This window comes from Fonsecaea pedrosoi (assembly GCF_000835455.1).
Source record: "Fonsecaea pedrosoi CBS 271.37 unplaced genomic scaffold supercont1.4, whole genome shotgun sequence".
NCBI lineage: Eukaryota > Fungi > Ascomycota > Eurotiomycetes > Chaetothyriales > Herpotrichiellaceae > Fonsecaea > Fonsecaea pedrosoi.
The window spans coordinates 681087-698016 of NW_013550612.1; the positions used below are offsets into that span (position 1 = coordinate 681087).

Below are 16930 nucleotides of genomic sequence, written 5' to 3' on the forward strand. Positions count from 1 at the left end.
CCACTCAATTTCCAGGCCCCTTTGATCACATCATCATTCCCACACCATGACCACTGCGAGGTACCAAGGCTACTAACTAACCAACTAACTAATTAGCGAGGCACTGCTAGGTAAGATATCGAGTACTCGGTACTCGGTACGAGGTAGATATATCCCAGTTCAAAACCGTCTCTAGTCCAGGCGCCCCCGCCCTAGCTTTAGCCCTGAGGTATACATAATAAAGGGATGATACGTCGAGTGTGAGACATAATCATCCTTGTATGTTGTAGCATGAAGAAAACAGTGACGCTCCAACGTTGAGTTTCACACGACCAAACACTGCGACAACCAAATCTCGGATTCAGGATATCAAAAGGTCGCCGTCAACAAATATATCGACCCTGACAAGGTACTCGGTATCATACAGTCACCAGTGCAAGACGCCGACACCCTCGGGTTCCCATTGCAAACCAACGCCGGCCCCACTGGTTCAGTCGCGATGGAATGCTTCCTCCATATTATCCAACAACAAAGACCACACGCAGCAGCGGCTAGTCAAGCACTCCATTCCCTCAAGTTCCTCAAATCCTCCAAGGTGTGTTTGATTGTTACAATATCCAATCCCCGTCTCCCAATTTTTGCATATGTCCCTGGGGTTGCCGTCACATTTCCAGATCAAAGCACATCTCAACAAATGTCTCGTCAATATGTCCAGTGCTCACATATCCCATGCGCTATTGACACCTCCACCCGGAGCAAATGGCCCGGTCATATTCTCCCAAGTGGCAGATCCAAATATATCCGCAACATTGTAGTCCATGTTCCCCCAAAACATGGGATCCGAGTACTCTTGTAAGTTCGTGTTGCTTCCGTCACCTCCCATAGCACCAATCCCCGATTGCCCTGGGAGATTCATGTTCATGGTTGACTGCGCAAATGCCAGGTCCTGCGGAGTAGCATATACAGCGCTGCCGATGCCAGGATTGAATTGAGGCTGTGTGGTCGGTTGACCGCGGTCCCAATTCGAAAAGTCAAACGTGGAGAGGCTGCCCGTTGGGTTGGTGAGGGCTGAGGGGTTGCTGGGGTCAAACGTGGTCGAGGGTGTCCATGTTTGCGTGCTGTTGGGCGTCGAAGCTTGAGGTTTTAGCCGCGACTGGGAATTGTTTCCAGCTGCAGTCGAGTTATAGCCTTGGATCGGCGAACTGGTCGTGGATTCGGCGACAGAGGACTTTCGCGGACTTGCGTCTTCGTTGCCACTGGTGGTGCGCTGCCTTTTTCGAGATGGCTGATCAAATTCGACAGGCATACTCTGCGGCGATTGATCCGGCTTAGGAACGGTCAGGAACCCATTGACCGATGCTTTTCGTGATTGGATGTTAATGAGGAGGAGGCTCAGCACTTTGTGGCAATTTTGCACCGTGTACCATCTGATATTCATGCTTTCCAGCAGATGCAAGCACGCTTGCATGTCACTCAGTGCTCGTGCTTTGGCGTATTTGCCCAGTTGGCAGGCAAAGGCAATAATGAGACCAGACATCCATGCTGCAGACAGCAGACCAGGCAGAAACATGGACTGGCCGTGTTTTTTATGCGCTCTCAGACCAGCTACGATCCCTCGCGAAGCTCGAATGCACACCTGGAGACCGTGTTGGAATTCAGGGGTTGACTGGTCCAGGGAAAGGCGAGGCCGATTCACCAAAAGGAGCAGCCGGTGGTACAGGATCTTGAAAAAGCTTGCAAGATGTTGTTGTGGAGGAGGGAGGGGAGACGAATCGGAGCCATTTCCCGTAGCTCCATTATTGCCGTTAGCTGCCGACGCGGTTGGATGGGTGTTCGCGTCGCTCGATTCATGGTTGGTCCTCTCGTGGCCAGCCTCGACCTCTCCACTCAAAAATCCAGGAAGATCATTCCACCACGTCTCAATATCACTGGTAAGGCGGAGAATTTGTTCGTGCTTGGGAAAACGGTGATTGATGCTTTTGTGGAAAACTTCGATGATCTGGCCTGTCAACTTTCCCCATTGCACATACGCAGTCAGAGCAGCCTCTCGTAGTCGCTTCTCCTGAGCCTCAGGTCCGTCATTGTCAGCCTGCGCCACGCGTGGGTCATCCTGGACCGCACGTGGAGGTGGCATGTGCATGCTCATGTCCCCCTCGGGATTGGGCATTAGATCTCGTGCATGAGCCTTGTGAAGCTCTGGACCGGATAAACAGACATCAATGTCATCGTCTTGTATCACGTTGGGATCGCCCAGACTCAAATTGCAATGTCGGTCCAGAGCATATGCCGACCAAAATATCCGTTTGCGGATCTCACACTCTTCGAGAGATAGTTGGGCATAGCGCAGCGGACATCGGTGAAGGCCGGCATGATAGATCAGTTTGATAATGATTCCAGCAACCGTGCTGGCTTGGCGAATAGCCAGGGTTGCGGTCAGGTAGAGTTCGGCAGCGAGGATGGCTTGTATAGTGGCCAGATCGTGGTCCATCGCCAAGCACCCGGCCACTCGACACACATCGGCGGTGGACTTGACGCGCGATTCCATGGGAAGATGAATATCACTCCGATCCAGGGAGGCGATATTGATAATCAACTGAAATGTCAGTAACTTCCGCAGGTCCGTGTGAGCAGGACTGTCCTTGGTCGGTTTCGAAGGACGGCGCTGTGACGCATATATCGTCTCCATGTCCTTGATAAAACTAGGTCCGTGGAGAAAGGGGAAAAGCGGGTGCCAGACGGTAAAGAAAGAGGTGACCAATTCGATGGCGATCTTCTTTGCTGGGGGCTTACCCAGAGCCGAGGCCAGCGTCTGAAAAAACTGATCGGAAGAACTTGGGCCCTCATACAGTGGACCGTTGTACGAACGACCCTCGGCGTCCTCGCCAGTGAGAATGTCTTCGCTCGCGGGGACGGGGTTTGCGCCTCCTAGATTCGAAGACGCAAAGGCTGCAGAAAAGGCTCGCCGCACGGTGTTGACGAAATACACGCCGGACGAACTGCCCAGCCAAGCAGTGCCATGATTACCGAGCTTTTTCAGAGTGCCAATCTCTGATGTGTGAGTTGGACGCTCTTCAGGGTGAGCATCGCTGTCCGACTCATTGGTGACGGCAGTTCCGGACGTCGACGAAGGCACCGCGGGAGGCGTGGGCTGGCCGACGCTGGGGGACGGATTATTGCTGACAGTCGATCGTGGAGTCATTGTAGCTGGCGCCGAAATAGACCGAGATTAAAGCTGAAAGACGATGATGCTCTACTGCAAGATGGGATTTTGCGCCGACATGGTCGTTGCACTGATTGATGGTCACAGAAAGGCTCAGTCCGGGTCGATGACTGAAGATTAGGATGGACAGAACTAGATCAATGATGTTGTCTGCGAAAGTGGCAGAAGTGCGCGCATGTGGGTGTGAGGCCGGATGTGCGGTGTGTGATGTGTTATCGGGAGGGGGTGGCAGGAAGAGTCGCAGGCGGCCGGCGATAATAAGAAGTAGTAGCAACAGTGGCAGCGACACTGACGGTCGACAGAAGACAAGGTCGACAAGTACTAATTAGCAAGAAATGCGGGCGTTGATCTGTGGTCGTTGGGCGAGAAAAAGCTAGGGTGGAAAATTGTGAGGGCGAGATTAGGATGGCGGGAGTGGGGAGGAACTCGAGGTCGCGCGAGAGCTGAAGGGCAGCAGCTAGCTAGAGAGAGATAGCGAATATGAGAAGAAATAGATGGTGGGAAGAGGTGGAAAGAAGACGAATCAGAACAGCAGAAGGAGGCTGATGGAAGGGCTGCGTGGCTGGCCCAGAAGTTTAGTAACATCAGGCTTGGGAGGTGGGAAATCGAGGGGGAAATAAGCGGTTTGTCTTTTGAATACTTTTCTTTTGCTGTTGAAGAGGAGAAGAAACTGAAGCGAAAAGTCAGTCAGTCAGTCAGCGTCAAGGAGCAGGAGGAGCAAAACAGGGAAAAGGGTCGCGGACAGTGGCGCTGGTGGTAGCCAAGTCAAGGAGTGCAAGGGGACTCGTACTCGTAGTCCCAGGGCCCCTAACAGAGCCCCCAGGCATTGACTCGACCTCTTCAACCATCAGGCTGGTTAAAGCTCCCGCCCCGGATGTGACCCCTGAAAATCACGCAATGAAACCTCACGCCCTCGACAACCTCGAGGCAATGATTGTGTCAGACAGGAAAATGGCATCGACACCTCGAGCCGACTACGTACTACTCCTCTGCGTCAGACCGGCCAGTCCCAAACATGACGTCGGCTGAGTAACACTCTTTTGCCCTCGCCGCGGTGCCTGTGGTGCCTGCGATCACTGATCCCTATCCGTCTGGGGTTTCTTTCTTCCTCCAGGCACCTGAACCTGACTTATCAACCATGTTGTATTCACTTCTCCCACCTGCAGTTTTTTCTGTGTTTACATCATTTACGTGCGGAAAACACCGAATACCATATTGTCGCGTTTTCCGCATATCCAGCGTCCTCAAAGTCCTGCATCTTCCCCTCCCTTCGGCCGTTAAAGTGGTGCGACGGCGAACATGGACCTGGCTTGACCGATATCTGTCTTACCTGCACCCTCCGCTTTCAGTCTTCGGTCATCAAGAATATTCGCCTGAGGTCATTCTCGCTCATCGATCTGGGAATCATCGATCTGGCACTCAGTAGAAAAGAAAACGTGTAGTTACTGCTCAGGCTGGAAATGGAATGGTCGTTTCGGGCATATTACCACGCCCGAATGGAAACAATCGCCTAAACCCGCAGGACAAGAGCTGCATCCAAGTAGGCCGCATCAATCGGCTGAAGTCGGACACGCACACAGGTCAAGACGGTCTCGATGACTCCCATCTTTATCCTACTGCTAGCCTTCACGGAACGCAGGAGCAAGGGCAGGAAGAGGCACTAGTAGGAGCACCAGCCAGCCTTGGTCCTAATCATGACGGCGTGGACGGATCTCTCTCGTGGAGCCGCTGACACTCAGCGATAGGCAAACTAAGATACGCTCGTAGTTCGACACATACCGTAGACCGTGGTTCTCTGGTTTATGTATAAATTCTTTTGGTACTTGTACATGCTCTACGACTTCAAGGTCTAGCATCGACCTTGCTCACAAGTTTTGCCTCTTTGCTGCCCTTACCTTGCAATTCCAATGACTCCGTCACCTTCTCGGATATCTACCGTAGAGTCAATGACATTAGCCGTCTTGAGAACATCTACCACACCTCCCATGACCCCTGCATCTACCCCTCTCGTCCCCTGCACAAATTTCACGTCTTTCAACCACTCCCGCCCATCTTCCTCGGAATAGTGGCAACCCGCCTCACCTGTCCCAAGCATTTTGATTCCCGCATCCGGATCCTCATTGAACATCTTGATTCCCTTGTCCAGAGCCTCGAAGATCTGCTTCAGGGTCTCGTCTGAACGTGGGTCGGGGAATGCGTCAGTCGACGCAGCAATATGCCAGCTGGGCCAGGGCGTGTAGATCTCCCCAATCTTCTTCAAAGGCGTGTCATCCCCGTGGAAATAGGGTTTCGTAGTGAAATGTTCCCACATAAAGAAGTCGGCCGTGTTGCCTGTCACGCCGTCGCGAAGATCCTTGAACGGTCCCAGTGGCACGAGGGTTAGCCCCTCTGATTTTTGATCCTTGGTGTGCTGAAGCCACCCTTCCTGCTGGGCGAGAACGAAAGCCATGATGTGACTCCCACTGCCAATCCTACTCACGCCTACTCGTCGATGTTGTCTCAGATCATCCACAGACGAAATATCGTCTCGGTTCCGCCCGGTGACAATGGCCCATCGAAGTGGAGTAGACACCCATGACCCGACAATGGAATATCCCTTCTCTTGTAATGATTGGCTCTGGACAGAGGGGTTCAGAAGCCCAGCGACCCAGCCTTCAGTTAGACCAATTGCGAGGTCGATCTCCTTGGAGCGCAGGGAAGTTATCATGTGGCCGGTCCCCGAAGGGAACGGGACGAGATGGACCTGGAGCGAGGAGGGGAAAAGGTTGTTCTTGTTGCTGAAGTGAAGCGGGAGGAGGTAGTGTTCGGGCACGAAGCCAATGCGAATGGCGCGGGTTGCCATGTTGGCAGAATACGAGATTGAGAGGTAGGGACGCTATCGCACAAGGGTCGTCAACTTCCTGCAGCCAGGATGGATGGAGATGCGGGAGGTTGAAGATCTGAACGCAGCCGATGCTTTCACCCCGCGCCCGCCCGCATCATTTCACGTCGTCATAGCGACATGGAGGGTACCTGTACCACGCCGCTTTAAACCACCACCTAGCATCATGATCAATGTACCTCAACTCTTCCTTGTTTGTGTCGTCCCCTCAACCTATAAACGGCTTGTGAGTTGAGAGCCCAGAAGAAGGTTCATCAACAAAATTCACGTCAACCATGATGGGAAGGTCAATAGTGCCAAAAGGGGGTTTGTTTGAGTATAGAGCGGCATCATCCTCGTCCCAAAGAGGGGGGTGAACTAGGTGTCGAAATGCATACCGCAAGGTTTTATTGACCCCTCCCCCGCAAAAACATCAAGCATCAAACACGCCCGAGCCATTCGAGCCGTGACACTCGTGGTCATCTACCAGCCGCAATCTGACCCCTACCTCACTAGTCTGAGGATGTGGCCTCTACTCCCTCGCCCCGGTCCTCGCTCGGTCATTCGTGATGATCTCTCTGAACCTCCAGTGGGGCGGCTCTCATGCGTCTTCGGAATGAGCTCCGCTGCTGATTTGCGGGGGTTCCGCACTTGTTTTATAAACAGCTCGGAATGGTCAGCTGCAGCACGAGGAATCTCAGCAACTTGATGTTGGCATTGTGTCGGACTTCTTTAAAAGGGGCATCAGTTCTCGTTGACTGCGTTGGCCGCCTGCTTGGTCCGTGATCCCTCCATCTTCACTGGTCGGCAAAACGTTTAGCAGCCCTGACAAGGCTTGGGCATTGCGGTGGCCGAACTACCACCGTTACAACTTCAGAGACAGGGGGCCGGAAGAGACAACCCATCTCATCCTTCCATCTCACCTCCTCCATCTTGCGTCTCGCTAAAGCAGATCCCAACCCTAGATTCACTAGTGGCCGCATCAGCCTGACAGGCTAGCTCCTGATCAGGACCAGGGCAAACAGGGAAGAAGAGGGAGCAATTGTGTCCCCGCCAATTCGTCCCTTGACGAAACTCAAGCACAAAGCGCAATTGTTGAGGCCAAGATGGTCGAGAAATCGAGGTACAAGTACACCTTGTACAGTTACTTCCGCAGCTCCTGCTCGGCCCGGGTTCGCATTGCGGCCAATCTGAAGAACGTTCCACTTGATTACAAATATATCCACTTGGTCAAAGGCGAGCAGCATGACAAGAACTACACAGCATTGAACCCAAGTGAGTCTGTGCCTACTTTGGTCGTGGGCGACCTAGAAACGGGCAACGAAGTCACCAGAATCAGACAGTCGGTTGCCATCCTGGAATTCCTCGAGGAAGTTGAACATGCGAATGGGGTGAAGCTGCTACCCGGCCCGGATGATGTTGTGGGAAGAGCCAGGGTGAGAGAGCTGGTGAACGTCGTTGCTTGCGATATTCAACCTGTTACAAATTTGCGAGTGTTGAATTTCGTCAAACCCCACAATATCGAGGCCAAGGAATGGCAACAGCATTTCATGGCCTTGGGATTTCGCGCATACGAGGGACTGGTCAGTGCCTATGGTGGCAAGTATAGTGTCGGTGATACAGTGACCATGGCCGACTGTGCCCTTGCTCCCGCCATAGACGGAGCCCTCAGGTTTGGCGTGGATGTGCAAGGCCAATTCCCGCACATCTGGAGGATCTGGGAGGAGGTCAAGCAGTTGGATGCGTTCAAGAGTGGCAGGTGGGATAACCAGGAAGATACTCCGGAGGAATTGAGGACAAAGGTGTAGCAGAAGACGTATGCCTTGAACCACTTGGGCGATGCATATGCTAGCGGCCTTGGGGGCAGCAGCTTGAATCCAACATCCGACAACAAAGTAAAAGTCTGCACCAGATCCAGGATTGACATTGATGACTGAATTCACTGGACCTAGAGTGTTATTCTCATCCATCTTCCCTTCCGTTGAGACAGACATCAATGATAAGGAGAATCGTAAAGCCCAAGGCTGAGCGCCGGCCATGACGTGTGCCAATGTTGTAATGCGACAACCATCAATGGATCCGAAGCTTCCACGCTGCCCGGCCTCTTGCTCTTCTTCTTCCCACCGTTTTGACCGTTAAATTCTCCTTGTTGTCCCTAACCAGCAAATCTCTAACGGTTTGCTCTTCCTCTTGTAAATAGTCTGTTGCCACGCTACATTTTCACAGCCGTTTGTACAATATGGAGACTGCCGAGCTAGGCCTCAATATCTTCCAAGTCATCCAAAACGAACTTATTCAGCGTGAAGGCAACCGATCTACACTAGGTCTTGGTGTTCGCCTCGCCATACTTGAAGACAGACTCAAGAACCAAGACGCACGGATAAAGAATGGTTTGTTATGGAGACCTTACCACGCAGTCTCCCCCATTTCTGCACCTACGCCAGAAGCCAGAGCCGCCGTCGAAGCACAAAGGAAACGTCTCCTGGAAAGAAAAGGTGCAAAGCCAACAAAGGATGACAAAGACCCGACAATGCATGTCCGAGATGATGAGCTTTGGGCGGCTCATCGTCATTTTCCGCGGACTGTGCTCGAGTTCAAGGAACTTCAATTCCATCGTAAGTAATCTATCTCATGTCGTGACTAGAGCTTGTTCCCTGATGCGTGGAAACAGCTGACTGGGTACGAAGCTTACTCGAATTTTATTCCGTCAAGGTCTACCGGCCAGACATGAGGCCGGTGGTTATAGACCCGGCTGACCGCCTGATCGACGTTCAACAAAACCTCGAGACGTGTCTGGAGGAGTTGGCCATGACCTGGGGGCTCAACTGGTTCCGAATAGGGGGCCTAGCTCTACCTGCTCAAGCTCATCCTTTTCCGAATCCTTGAGCAACTCAGTGCTACAGAAAACATGTGCAGCAGCAGACACGCAAAGCAACAGCATGGCACGAGCCCCGTGTTTTCATGATTTCCGTACTGGCTCAATGGAGCGCTCCACAAAGACTTGTTCTTGGTTGAAAGACTATTGGACAGCAAAAGCATGCGGCCTGGATTTCGCACTCACACAAGGCCCTGCGCGCTCTACCAGTATCTATCAATGCAAGAGGAACAACGGATGTATGCACCGCTTACACCGAGGCAAGCTTGATTCGCACAAATGGCCTTTCAAATAGCGCTTCCAACCTCGAAGACAAAGCCTAACAAACCTCTCTACAAAGACCTCTGTTCTAATTTGAGGAAAGGAAAGTTATTTTAGGGCTGCCGTTCATTGTATAGAAACAATGTTGCATTGTGTCAAACAAGAGATAGACACTGTCAATGGGTTTCAATGCAGATGTCGAGATATGTCGGACTACATTAACCCAGCATTGACACACCGTTGCAGAATCTCACTCCATACCGGAAAACTCGACATATCTCGATTGAGGATATTTCGAAACAAGAGTATTTTCAGTATATCTCCGTCCCAAAGTTCAAAACCAAGTTCTCAGAACACACGGCTCTCCTTACCCGCTTCTCCAGACCTCGACTCCCGAATCCACCCATCCCTTTACGTACTTCCAATCCAAAGTGTCAACTTGAAACAAAAATGAATCCTGCTGCTGGAGACCAGGCACCTGCGACGCAGGATAACTCTGGTCCTACCCCCCTCGATTATCTCGCCGACGAAGCAACAAAAAGACTCAAGGAGTTCCATGAACAAGCTAGAGTTCAAAGAGCGACTGACCGGCTAGAGCGAGAACAGCAAGTTGCCGAGTCACATAGGCGAGAAGTTGTTGAAGAAGTCGCAGAGAGCAACCCTGAAAATGAGATTTCTGGCCACAGTCCCAGAATACTAGAGGCTGCAGAGATCCTTCTGAGCCTTCGTCACGAGGTACTAGCTCCTCTGCCATCAACATCAAATCTTCAAGGAGGAGAAACTAACCGAGAAACAGAAATATTTGACCGCGGATCTCTGTATCAGCAACCCCCAGCTCTCTCTACTACTCCAGTGGATGAAATCCGAGACAGAACCGAGAACATAGAGAACCAGTCCACAGAAACGCATCTGGTAAGTGAGCAGCAACCCAGACCTTCTGAAAATGAGAATGACGGTCCATCTTCCAATGAGCACGGCGAGGACGCTAATTCCCGGCTGGGTCCAGCAGATGCTCAAGATGAGAGTTTACTGCGATCAGAAGGCGAAGGAGTTCCTGCAGAGAACCGAGACCGCTTGATCCAAAGACGCCTGCAGCTTCTGCTAGAAATCGTGCAAGCCAATGAAGAGCCTGGCCCAATAGAGAGCGATAGCACTGGAGAACGCGTGACGCGAGACCTGAACTACATTGCCGATCCAGCTGATTACACCCTGTATCGCACTGCGTCGGGTCAAGAGCGTCGCATCATACACCATGAGCCTCGCAATCCACCTTCTTCTCCGCCCAGGGCTGAAACGTATACGAACAATAGCCAGGCAGAGCTCGACCCCGATTTGCACTACTGGACAAGTCCCGACGGCTTGAAACATGACATGAAGAAGTACAAACCGGACCCGAATGCAGCTCCCCCAGCCAAAAGAAAGTGGGACGATGTGATTGCCGCGGCGCAAAAGGAGCAGCAAGAAGCTGCGAAGCCTGGTGTGAAGCCGAAGCCCAAACCCGGGCCCAAAGGCAAAAAGGGCAAAGGTCGGGCAGGTGCGAGTAGCTCGAGTGCGCCGGCGAAGCGGGCAGCTACTACAAGTACACCAAGAAGTCGTCGAGCAGCGAAGCCTCCACCCGTTGCGGGATCTCCGATGCGAGAAACGCGATCTGCAGCCAAGAGAAAGAGGGATGAGGTTGATGAGGCGAAAGAAGTTGACAGCGGTGAAGACGGTGCGGCTGCTCCTCCTCCAGCGAAGAAAAAGCGGTTCATGATCATCCTCAGAATGCCGCCCAATCCCGCAGCCGGTTCTGAGTAAAGTTGGGTCACCAGGTACGAGGCTGCCGAGAAGGAGGTGTGAATGGTACAATGTAATTTGAACAGACATAGGGAGTGGCAATGACAGGATTAAAGTGAGAGTTGTATAAGTTATCTCCGTGACCCAGTACCATACAAGTACAGAGTCTCTGTAGTATTACAAGCGTACCGAGCTCCGTTCTCACAGGGCCAGTTAAATTCCTTTTCTCATATCATATCAATAACAGACCAACCGCGTCAAGGTATCTATCTACTCGAGCATCAGATTTCCTCATGAGAAGTAAGACGCACAGGGAAAAATAAAGTCGCTTCGTCTTCTACTACTCGGTATATTCCATTCATTCTATCCGTTTAATCCCTTCCGTTCCTTTCATCCAATCTAACTCATTGCATTGTTCATTCCCTCTCGTCTCCTCATTTCCATTTCACGCACACTGTTCATTTTCTTCTCATCCCCCCAAATTCTCGAGGATCAGATCCACCTCGTCGCCCGCCGTGTCGAGGATATGTTGTGCGGGATACCGCGGTTTCCAGCCGAGTGCTTCCTCGCCGTGGCGGGGGGTGAAGGTGCATCTGTGGGCGTGGGCGAGGAGTCAATGGGTTATCTCTTGAGGTGAAGGTGATGGTGGAAATATGAGGATGGAGAATCGGGGCCAGGAGGATCGTGAAAAGGCAGACAGACCGGGTAGGACAAGGGAGGAGGATGAGAAGAACCAAACAAAACAAAAATCAAACAAAGCCATATCACACCACAGGCAATGACAATAATGATAATGTTGATGATAGGAAAGAGGAGAGAGAAAAAAAAAACCCATACCGTCCACCAAGCTGTAATGCCACAAACTCAGCCGGACACCCCAACGCCTTGCCCATGGCCTCGAGTGTCTGCGGCGTCGCGTGCTCGACCTTTCCCCCTCCGTCGGTATCGACCACGCCACGCTGGGCCAGCCGCGCCGCCATGGCTGCGTACAGGCTCTCCCACATCACATGGCCCGACGAGGCGAGGTAGTATCCGTTCTTTCCACTTCCGGGACGATTTGTGCCGCCGGCGAGGATCCCGCGGAGGAGGGCGAGGTATAGTGTCGTGTTGTCGTGGACGTGGCATACAGGCCAGGCCTGGATTTGAGTCAGTCAGTGTCTAGTTCTCGGGGTCCGGTGCCCAAGGTCTAGAGCCCAATGTCCAGCGTATAGTATCGAGTGTCCGGCAGGGGCGATGTGGGAGGGAGGGATATAGGGAAGAGGGATGGAGTGCTTTGGAGGATCTTCTCACTTGGGGACAGGATTTTGGGGTCATTGTTACTTACAGGACTCCCGTCGTCGACGCTGTACACGCGCCTCAAGGCCCGAGCGGCCTTGACAATGGCGACGGTCTGGATCGAGATGCGGTTCCCGAACCCTTCGCCTCGACCGTCTTAAGGGTTCAAAGATCCGGCGGTGTTAGTTAACAGACAGCACGGAACAACTTGGGTAAATTCAGGGGATAGCACAAGGTGCCCCCTTCTGGGCCATGGCTCCGTAACTTACACACGATGCACGGCACAAAGATGTAGCTGTGCACGCCGAGCGACTCGGCCTGTTCGATGACTGTGTTATTCGTGTTGACGGCCTGAACACATGATTGATTTACGTATCAGTTACTGACATGAACAAATCCAAATAATGCTGAAAACCTAGGGAGAAGGGGTTTACTGACCGACTGTATCAGAGGGATCGGGGCTTTCTGCGCCTTCTGGATCTCGTATAGGTCTGGGTCTGTGTCGAGTAGTGGGCGGTCGGTCGGGGCGCCGGCGTGGCTGGAGAAGATCTTTGCGCCGCTGGTCTGGTTGTCATTGTGATCAAGGGTTAGTATCTCGCACAGAATTCATATCCCTGATCCCCTCCGGAAATGGGACCGGAGAGTGAAAGATACCATACATGCAGAAAATGGACGTCGACCCCCGTCCTACCCTTCACCTCGGCCAGCGCAGTGATAAAATACCCCTGCGCCTGGGCCGTCATGGCATCGACCAGGAAAAACACGATGCTGATCTGATTGTCGAGCACGGCGTCGCGCACGGCCTTTTCGTCCTTTGTGTCGAAGATGATGGGCTCCGCCTCTGCGCCGTATTCTCGCTTCACGGCCGACGCTTGCTCCTCGGTCCGGACGAGTGCCAACAAACGTTTGTACGGCGGGAGAGCGGCGCGGGACCATTGCGCGAGGAGACTGCCGCCGAGGTAGCCTGACGCGCCGGTGATGAGGATTGTGTGCAGATGGGACATGGTGACGGTGCGGGAAATGGACGCTTTAGTGTGGATGTAGGTGTCGAGGTCGATGTCGAGGACCAAGGAAGAGTGGGAAGGAAGCAAGGAAAGGGATGTAAATGGTCCTATATATACAACCGCACAGACACACACACACAAATACGCAAAGACACGTATTTATATTGAACAGCCCGTCAGATTAAAAACCGCACTTGAGATGGCCTGAACGGATGCTTCTCCAACTCGAGATCGGATGTGGTTCCCTAAGAGGATTGGAGATCCTCTCCCTCCTCCTCATTGTCATTTCAGGGTACTTAAGACATGAATGTGGGGTTTACAAGGCTCCCATCGAGTGCCACATGCTCAGGTACAGCAAGTATAGGTACAAGCATGAATACAAGTATATGCAGTCCAATGTGATATAATGTAATATCGTGAGGTACAGAGGAAAGAGGCAAAAAACCCCATGTAGGAAACCCCAGCAAATCGATCAATTTGTCAGCCGTGGATGCGTAAGCTGAGGACGAGGATGAGGACGAGGATGAGGATGAGAACGAGGTTGAGTACAGCGAGAAAGCCCCTCTTCAACACACCTCTCCCTGATCTACAGACACTCCGTATCTAGTTGTATACAACAGAAGTGTCCGTCTTCAGCTACGAGGGAAAAAAAAATAAGCCGTAAATACCCTCGACGCCAAACCGAGAACAAGAACCCTCTTGAATTCCCTCCAAAAGACAACACTGGTGGCACCCTTCACGCCGAAGCCGGAACAGCAGCTTGTCTCAACGCGCTAACCGAAGATACACTATCCACCTTCCCCAGAGCACGGCTCTTTTCCTCTTCAGCCTCGGCGTCCAGGTCGTCAACGTCCTCGAGATCTTCTCTCCTCAGCGGCCGACACACTCCGTCCTTGGTACAGATCATCACCTCTGACACGATCCCCCGTACCACCGTCCTTCCCCAGCCCTTCAGCCTCCTCAGCTCACTCTCTTTGGCCGTCATGGGCGCAATGATCGTCTTCACCCCGACTTGTTCCATGACGGTGGCTCCCAAGAGCGTGACGTACAGAAATGGGTGCTGGATGATTTCGACGGCGAAGGCGTCCAAGATCGCACGCGCCCGGGACAGGTACGCGGCCGCTTCGGAATGGGATTGCGACGGGTTTTGGGATTGAATGTAGGAAGAGAGGTAGAGCAGGTTGGTGCAGATGACGCCGTTGGGAGACGGGAGGGCGTTGTCCGTCCCAGGCTTGAGGCGGATGATTTGTTCGGGCGGCGAGGAATCGTTGGGCCTGGGGCACTGGAAGTATCCACCGGTGGTGCTGGCGTTGAATCGCTCGTCCAAGCAGGACTGCAGCCGAACGGCCCAATCGAGGTATGGTTGAGACAGGGTCAAGTCGTACAAGGCGAGATTTGCGAGGGTAAGATATGCGTAGTCGTCAACAAAAGCAATGTTGGTCGTATCGGCATCTTGACTGCGCTGCGACGCTGGCAGCCCAGCTACTCGCGCCAGCTGCCCTGTTGTGTCATCATACATGCTGTTCCGGATGAATGCTGCTGCTCTCTCCGCGGCATCCTGGCATCGGGCAGCGCGGTGCTTGTCGATTGTCGCTAGAGTGTTTGCTGCGCGGGCGAGGGCTGCAATGGCAAGTCCATTCCACGAGGCGATGATTTTTGTGTCCACCTCTGGCTTTTCGCGTTTCGTCTTGCGGTGCTCGCGTAGTTTTGCACGGCCGGATTTGACAATCCGCACGACTTCCTCCTCTGAGATGCCAAATTCCTTGGCCAATATGGACGGTGTGGCTTGGATGTGCAGCACGTTCTGAGTCAGGAATTCGTCGTGCATGTCATGCTGCGCGGGTACATTGCCGTCCGGTTTGACGCCAAAGTGCCGAGCCAAGATGGCCGCGTCACCCTCACCTAGAATCGCCTGGAACTCTTTGAACGTCCATACATAGAAGGCACCTTCCTTCTTGTCGTCCGACATTGCTCCATTGCTCATGCTGGATAGAGTGGTCCGTGAGTCTGCGTCTTCGCTCGAGTACCAGCCACCCTCTGGATGGACGATTGGGGACTCGGGGTTCGTAAAGTATTCGACGAGGTTGTAGATCGTGCCCAAAATTTCGGGATCCCGACCTAGTGCCCAGGCATCGCAGTAGCACCCTAGAAGCTGTGCGTTGTCGCACATCATCTTCTCAAAATGCGGGAGATTCCAGTCAGCGGTGACACTGTACCGATGGAATCCATACCCCAGCTGATCTCTTAGACCTGATCTTGACATGGCCAGAAGAGTGTGTAGCGACATCCTTGCAGCGGTGAGGCATGACTCCCTGCCCAGAATTCCCGGGACAGGGCTGAAGAAGCCAAAACGTGTATGAGTGGAAGGCAGTGCGATGGCTGCTCCTATTCGAAGAAGAAAAGTGAGGTTGGAGGGAGTTGGGAACTTCGGCGCCGTAGGGCTGGGGCTAAACCCTCCATACGTCGAGTCGTAACGGGAACTGAAATGGCTCAAGGCGTCATCCAGCAGGTCCAGATCCAGTGGCTCGGGCGGATCCGATGAACTGGGTTCAGCTTCTCGAGTTTGACTGTCGGATTGGGAATGAATACCCTCACCGGCAAACGCCAGTAACTGGTCCGTAATTTCCGACGACGATTGGAGACACCGTTCGCGCTGTGATGCCCAGACATCTTTCATCTTTTTGAGAATCCCAATGAACGTCACAGGCGCCTCGTCATGAGGAGTTGCTGGTTTCAGATTTGTTGTCGGGGAGGGCCCTGGCCAGTACGTACCACCAAAGACAGGTTTGAGGTCTGGAGTTAGGAAGACATTCAAAGGCCAGCCACCGGAGCCCGTTGTTGCCGTGACATAGTTCATATAGATATCATCCAGATCAGGCCGCGACTCCCGATCCAACTTGATGGGAATGAAGGAATCGTTAAGAATCTCGGCTACGTCGGGAGAGCTAAATGACTCTCGTTCCATGACATGGCACCCTTAATTCCACAAGTCAAATCGAGCACATAAAGCTAGCTTGGGTATCTTACAGTGGCATGCATTGTAGCCGATACTCAAAAATATAAGTTTCTGGTAGCGCTTTGCGAGAGACAGAGTTTTCGGCGTCCATTCTTGCCAGGCTACGGGATTGTCTTTATGTGCACGGAGCTGTTTCAAGTCAGCATCGGCAGATTCTGACAGGGCTCGCCTGGCTCACGTAGACTGATGCACTACTCGCCAGGGCATTGTGCAGCCTGGGTTCAGGCTCGCCGTCGACCATGGAGGATGGTTGTGGGCCGATTGGCCGGGTGATTAGAGGGTGTTGATGATGTTTTGGTAAGAAGGCGGGATGCGGGTGAGGCTGACTTGGTCTGCGCGAGACACGCAACTGATATTTTCCCGATTCTCAGGCAGGGGCAAAATATGGAAAAAGAAAAGTCAGATGTTGGATGGGCACGTGGGTCAAGTTGGACAAGGCTTTGCAAAAAGTTTGCGGTTGGGGTCGGAAATCGCCGGCAGGAACAGGGCCACCCGAGATAGTTCGTGCGCGAGGAACGAGGTTCAAATGCAGAGCAGGAGACTTTTCTCCAAGTGGCGAGTATGGAGAAGCAGAGATGAGATGGAGGAGATGACAACAGAAGAAATTTTCAGATGGGGAGGTTTAAAGCGCAATCAGATCAATCACCGGGAGGAGGAAAAAGGC

General features: G+C 52.8%; 7 protein-coding genes across 7 annotated transcripts; 3 read left to right on the forward strand and 4 right to left on the reverse strand.

Moving 5' to 3' along the window:
- Positions 1-697: 697 nt before the first annotated feature.
- Positions 698-3178, reverse strand: Z517_06024 (uncharacterized protein; the record flags this gene model as incomplete). The annotated part of the gene is made up of 1 exon (XM_013427766.1): positions 698-3178. The coding sequence occupies one exon, from the start codon at positions 3176-3178 to the stop codon at positions 698-700; it is 2481 nt and encodes an 826-aa protein (XP_013283220.1).
- A 1912-nt stretch (positions 3179-5090) lies between these two features.
- Positions 5091-6041, reverse strand: Z517_06025 (uncharacterized protein; the record flags this gene model as incomplete). Its single annotated transcript, XM_013427767.1, has 1 exon — positions 5091-6041. One exon carries the CDS (start codon positions 6039-6041, stop codon positions 5091-5093), a length of 951 nt encoding a protein of 316 aa, XP_013283221.1.
- A 1124-nt stretch (positions 6042-7165) lies between these two features.
- Positions 7166-7867, forward strand: Z517_06026 (maleylacetoacetate isomerase; the record flags this gene model as incomplete). The annotated part of the gene is made up of 1 exon (XM_013427768.1): positions 7166-7867. The coding sequence occupies one exon, from the start codon at positions 7166-7168 to the stop codon at positions 7865-7867; it is 702 nt and encodes a 233-aa protein (XP_013283222.1).
- Positions 7868-8298: 431 nt separating this feature from the next.
- On the forward strand, positions 8299-8945 carry Z517_06027 (uncharacterized protein; the record flags this gene model as incomplete). Its single annotated transcript, XM_013427769.1, has 2 exons — positions 8299-8674; positions 8731-8945. The coding sequence occupies 2 exons, from the start codon at positions 8299-8301 to the stop codon at positions 8943-8945; spliced, it is 591 nt and encodes a 196-aa protein (XP_013283223.1).
- Positions 8946-9645: 700 nt separating this feature from the next.
- Positions 9646-10992, forward strand: Z517_06028 (uncharacterized protein; the record flags this gene model as incomplete). Its single annotated transcript, XM_013427770.1, has 1 exon — positions 9646-10992. One exon carries the CDS (start codon positions 9646-9648, stop codon positions 10990-10992), a length of 1347 nt encoding a protein of 448 aa, XP_013283224.1.
- A 448-nt stretch (positions 10993-11440) lies between these two features.
- On the reverse strand, positions 11441-13250 carry Z517_06029 (uncharacterized protein; the record flags this gene model as incomplete). The annotated part of the gene is made up of 6 exons (XM_013427771.1): positions 11441-11564; positions 11809-12107; positions 12296-12402; positions 12516-12597; positions 12685-12810; positions 12906-13250. The coding sequence occupies 6 exons, from the start codon at positions 13248-13250 to the stop codon at positions 11441-11443; spliced, it is 1083 nt and encodes a 360-aa protein (XP_013283225.1).
- A 736-nt stretch (positions 13251-13986) lies between these two features.
- On the reverse strand, positions 13987-16507 carry Z517_06030 (uncharacterized protein; the record flags this gene model as incomplete). Its single annotated transcript, XM_013427772.1, has 3 exons — positions 13987-16226; positions 16278-16395; positions 16445-16507. The coding sequence occupies 3 exons, from the start codon at positions 16505-16507 to the stop codon at positions 13987-13989; spliced, it is 2421 nt and encodes an 806-aa protein (XP_013283226.1).
- Between the last annotated feature and the right edge of the window lie 423 nt (positions 16508-16930).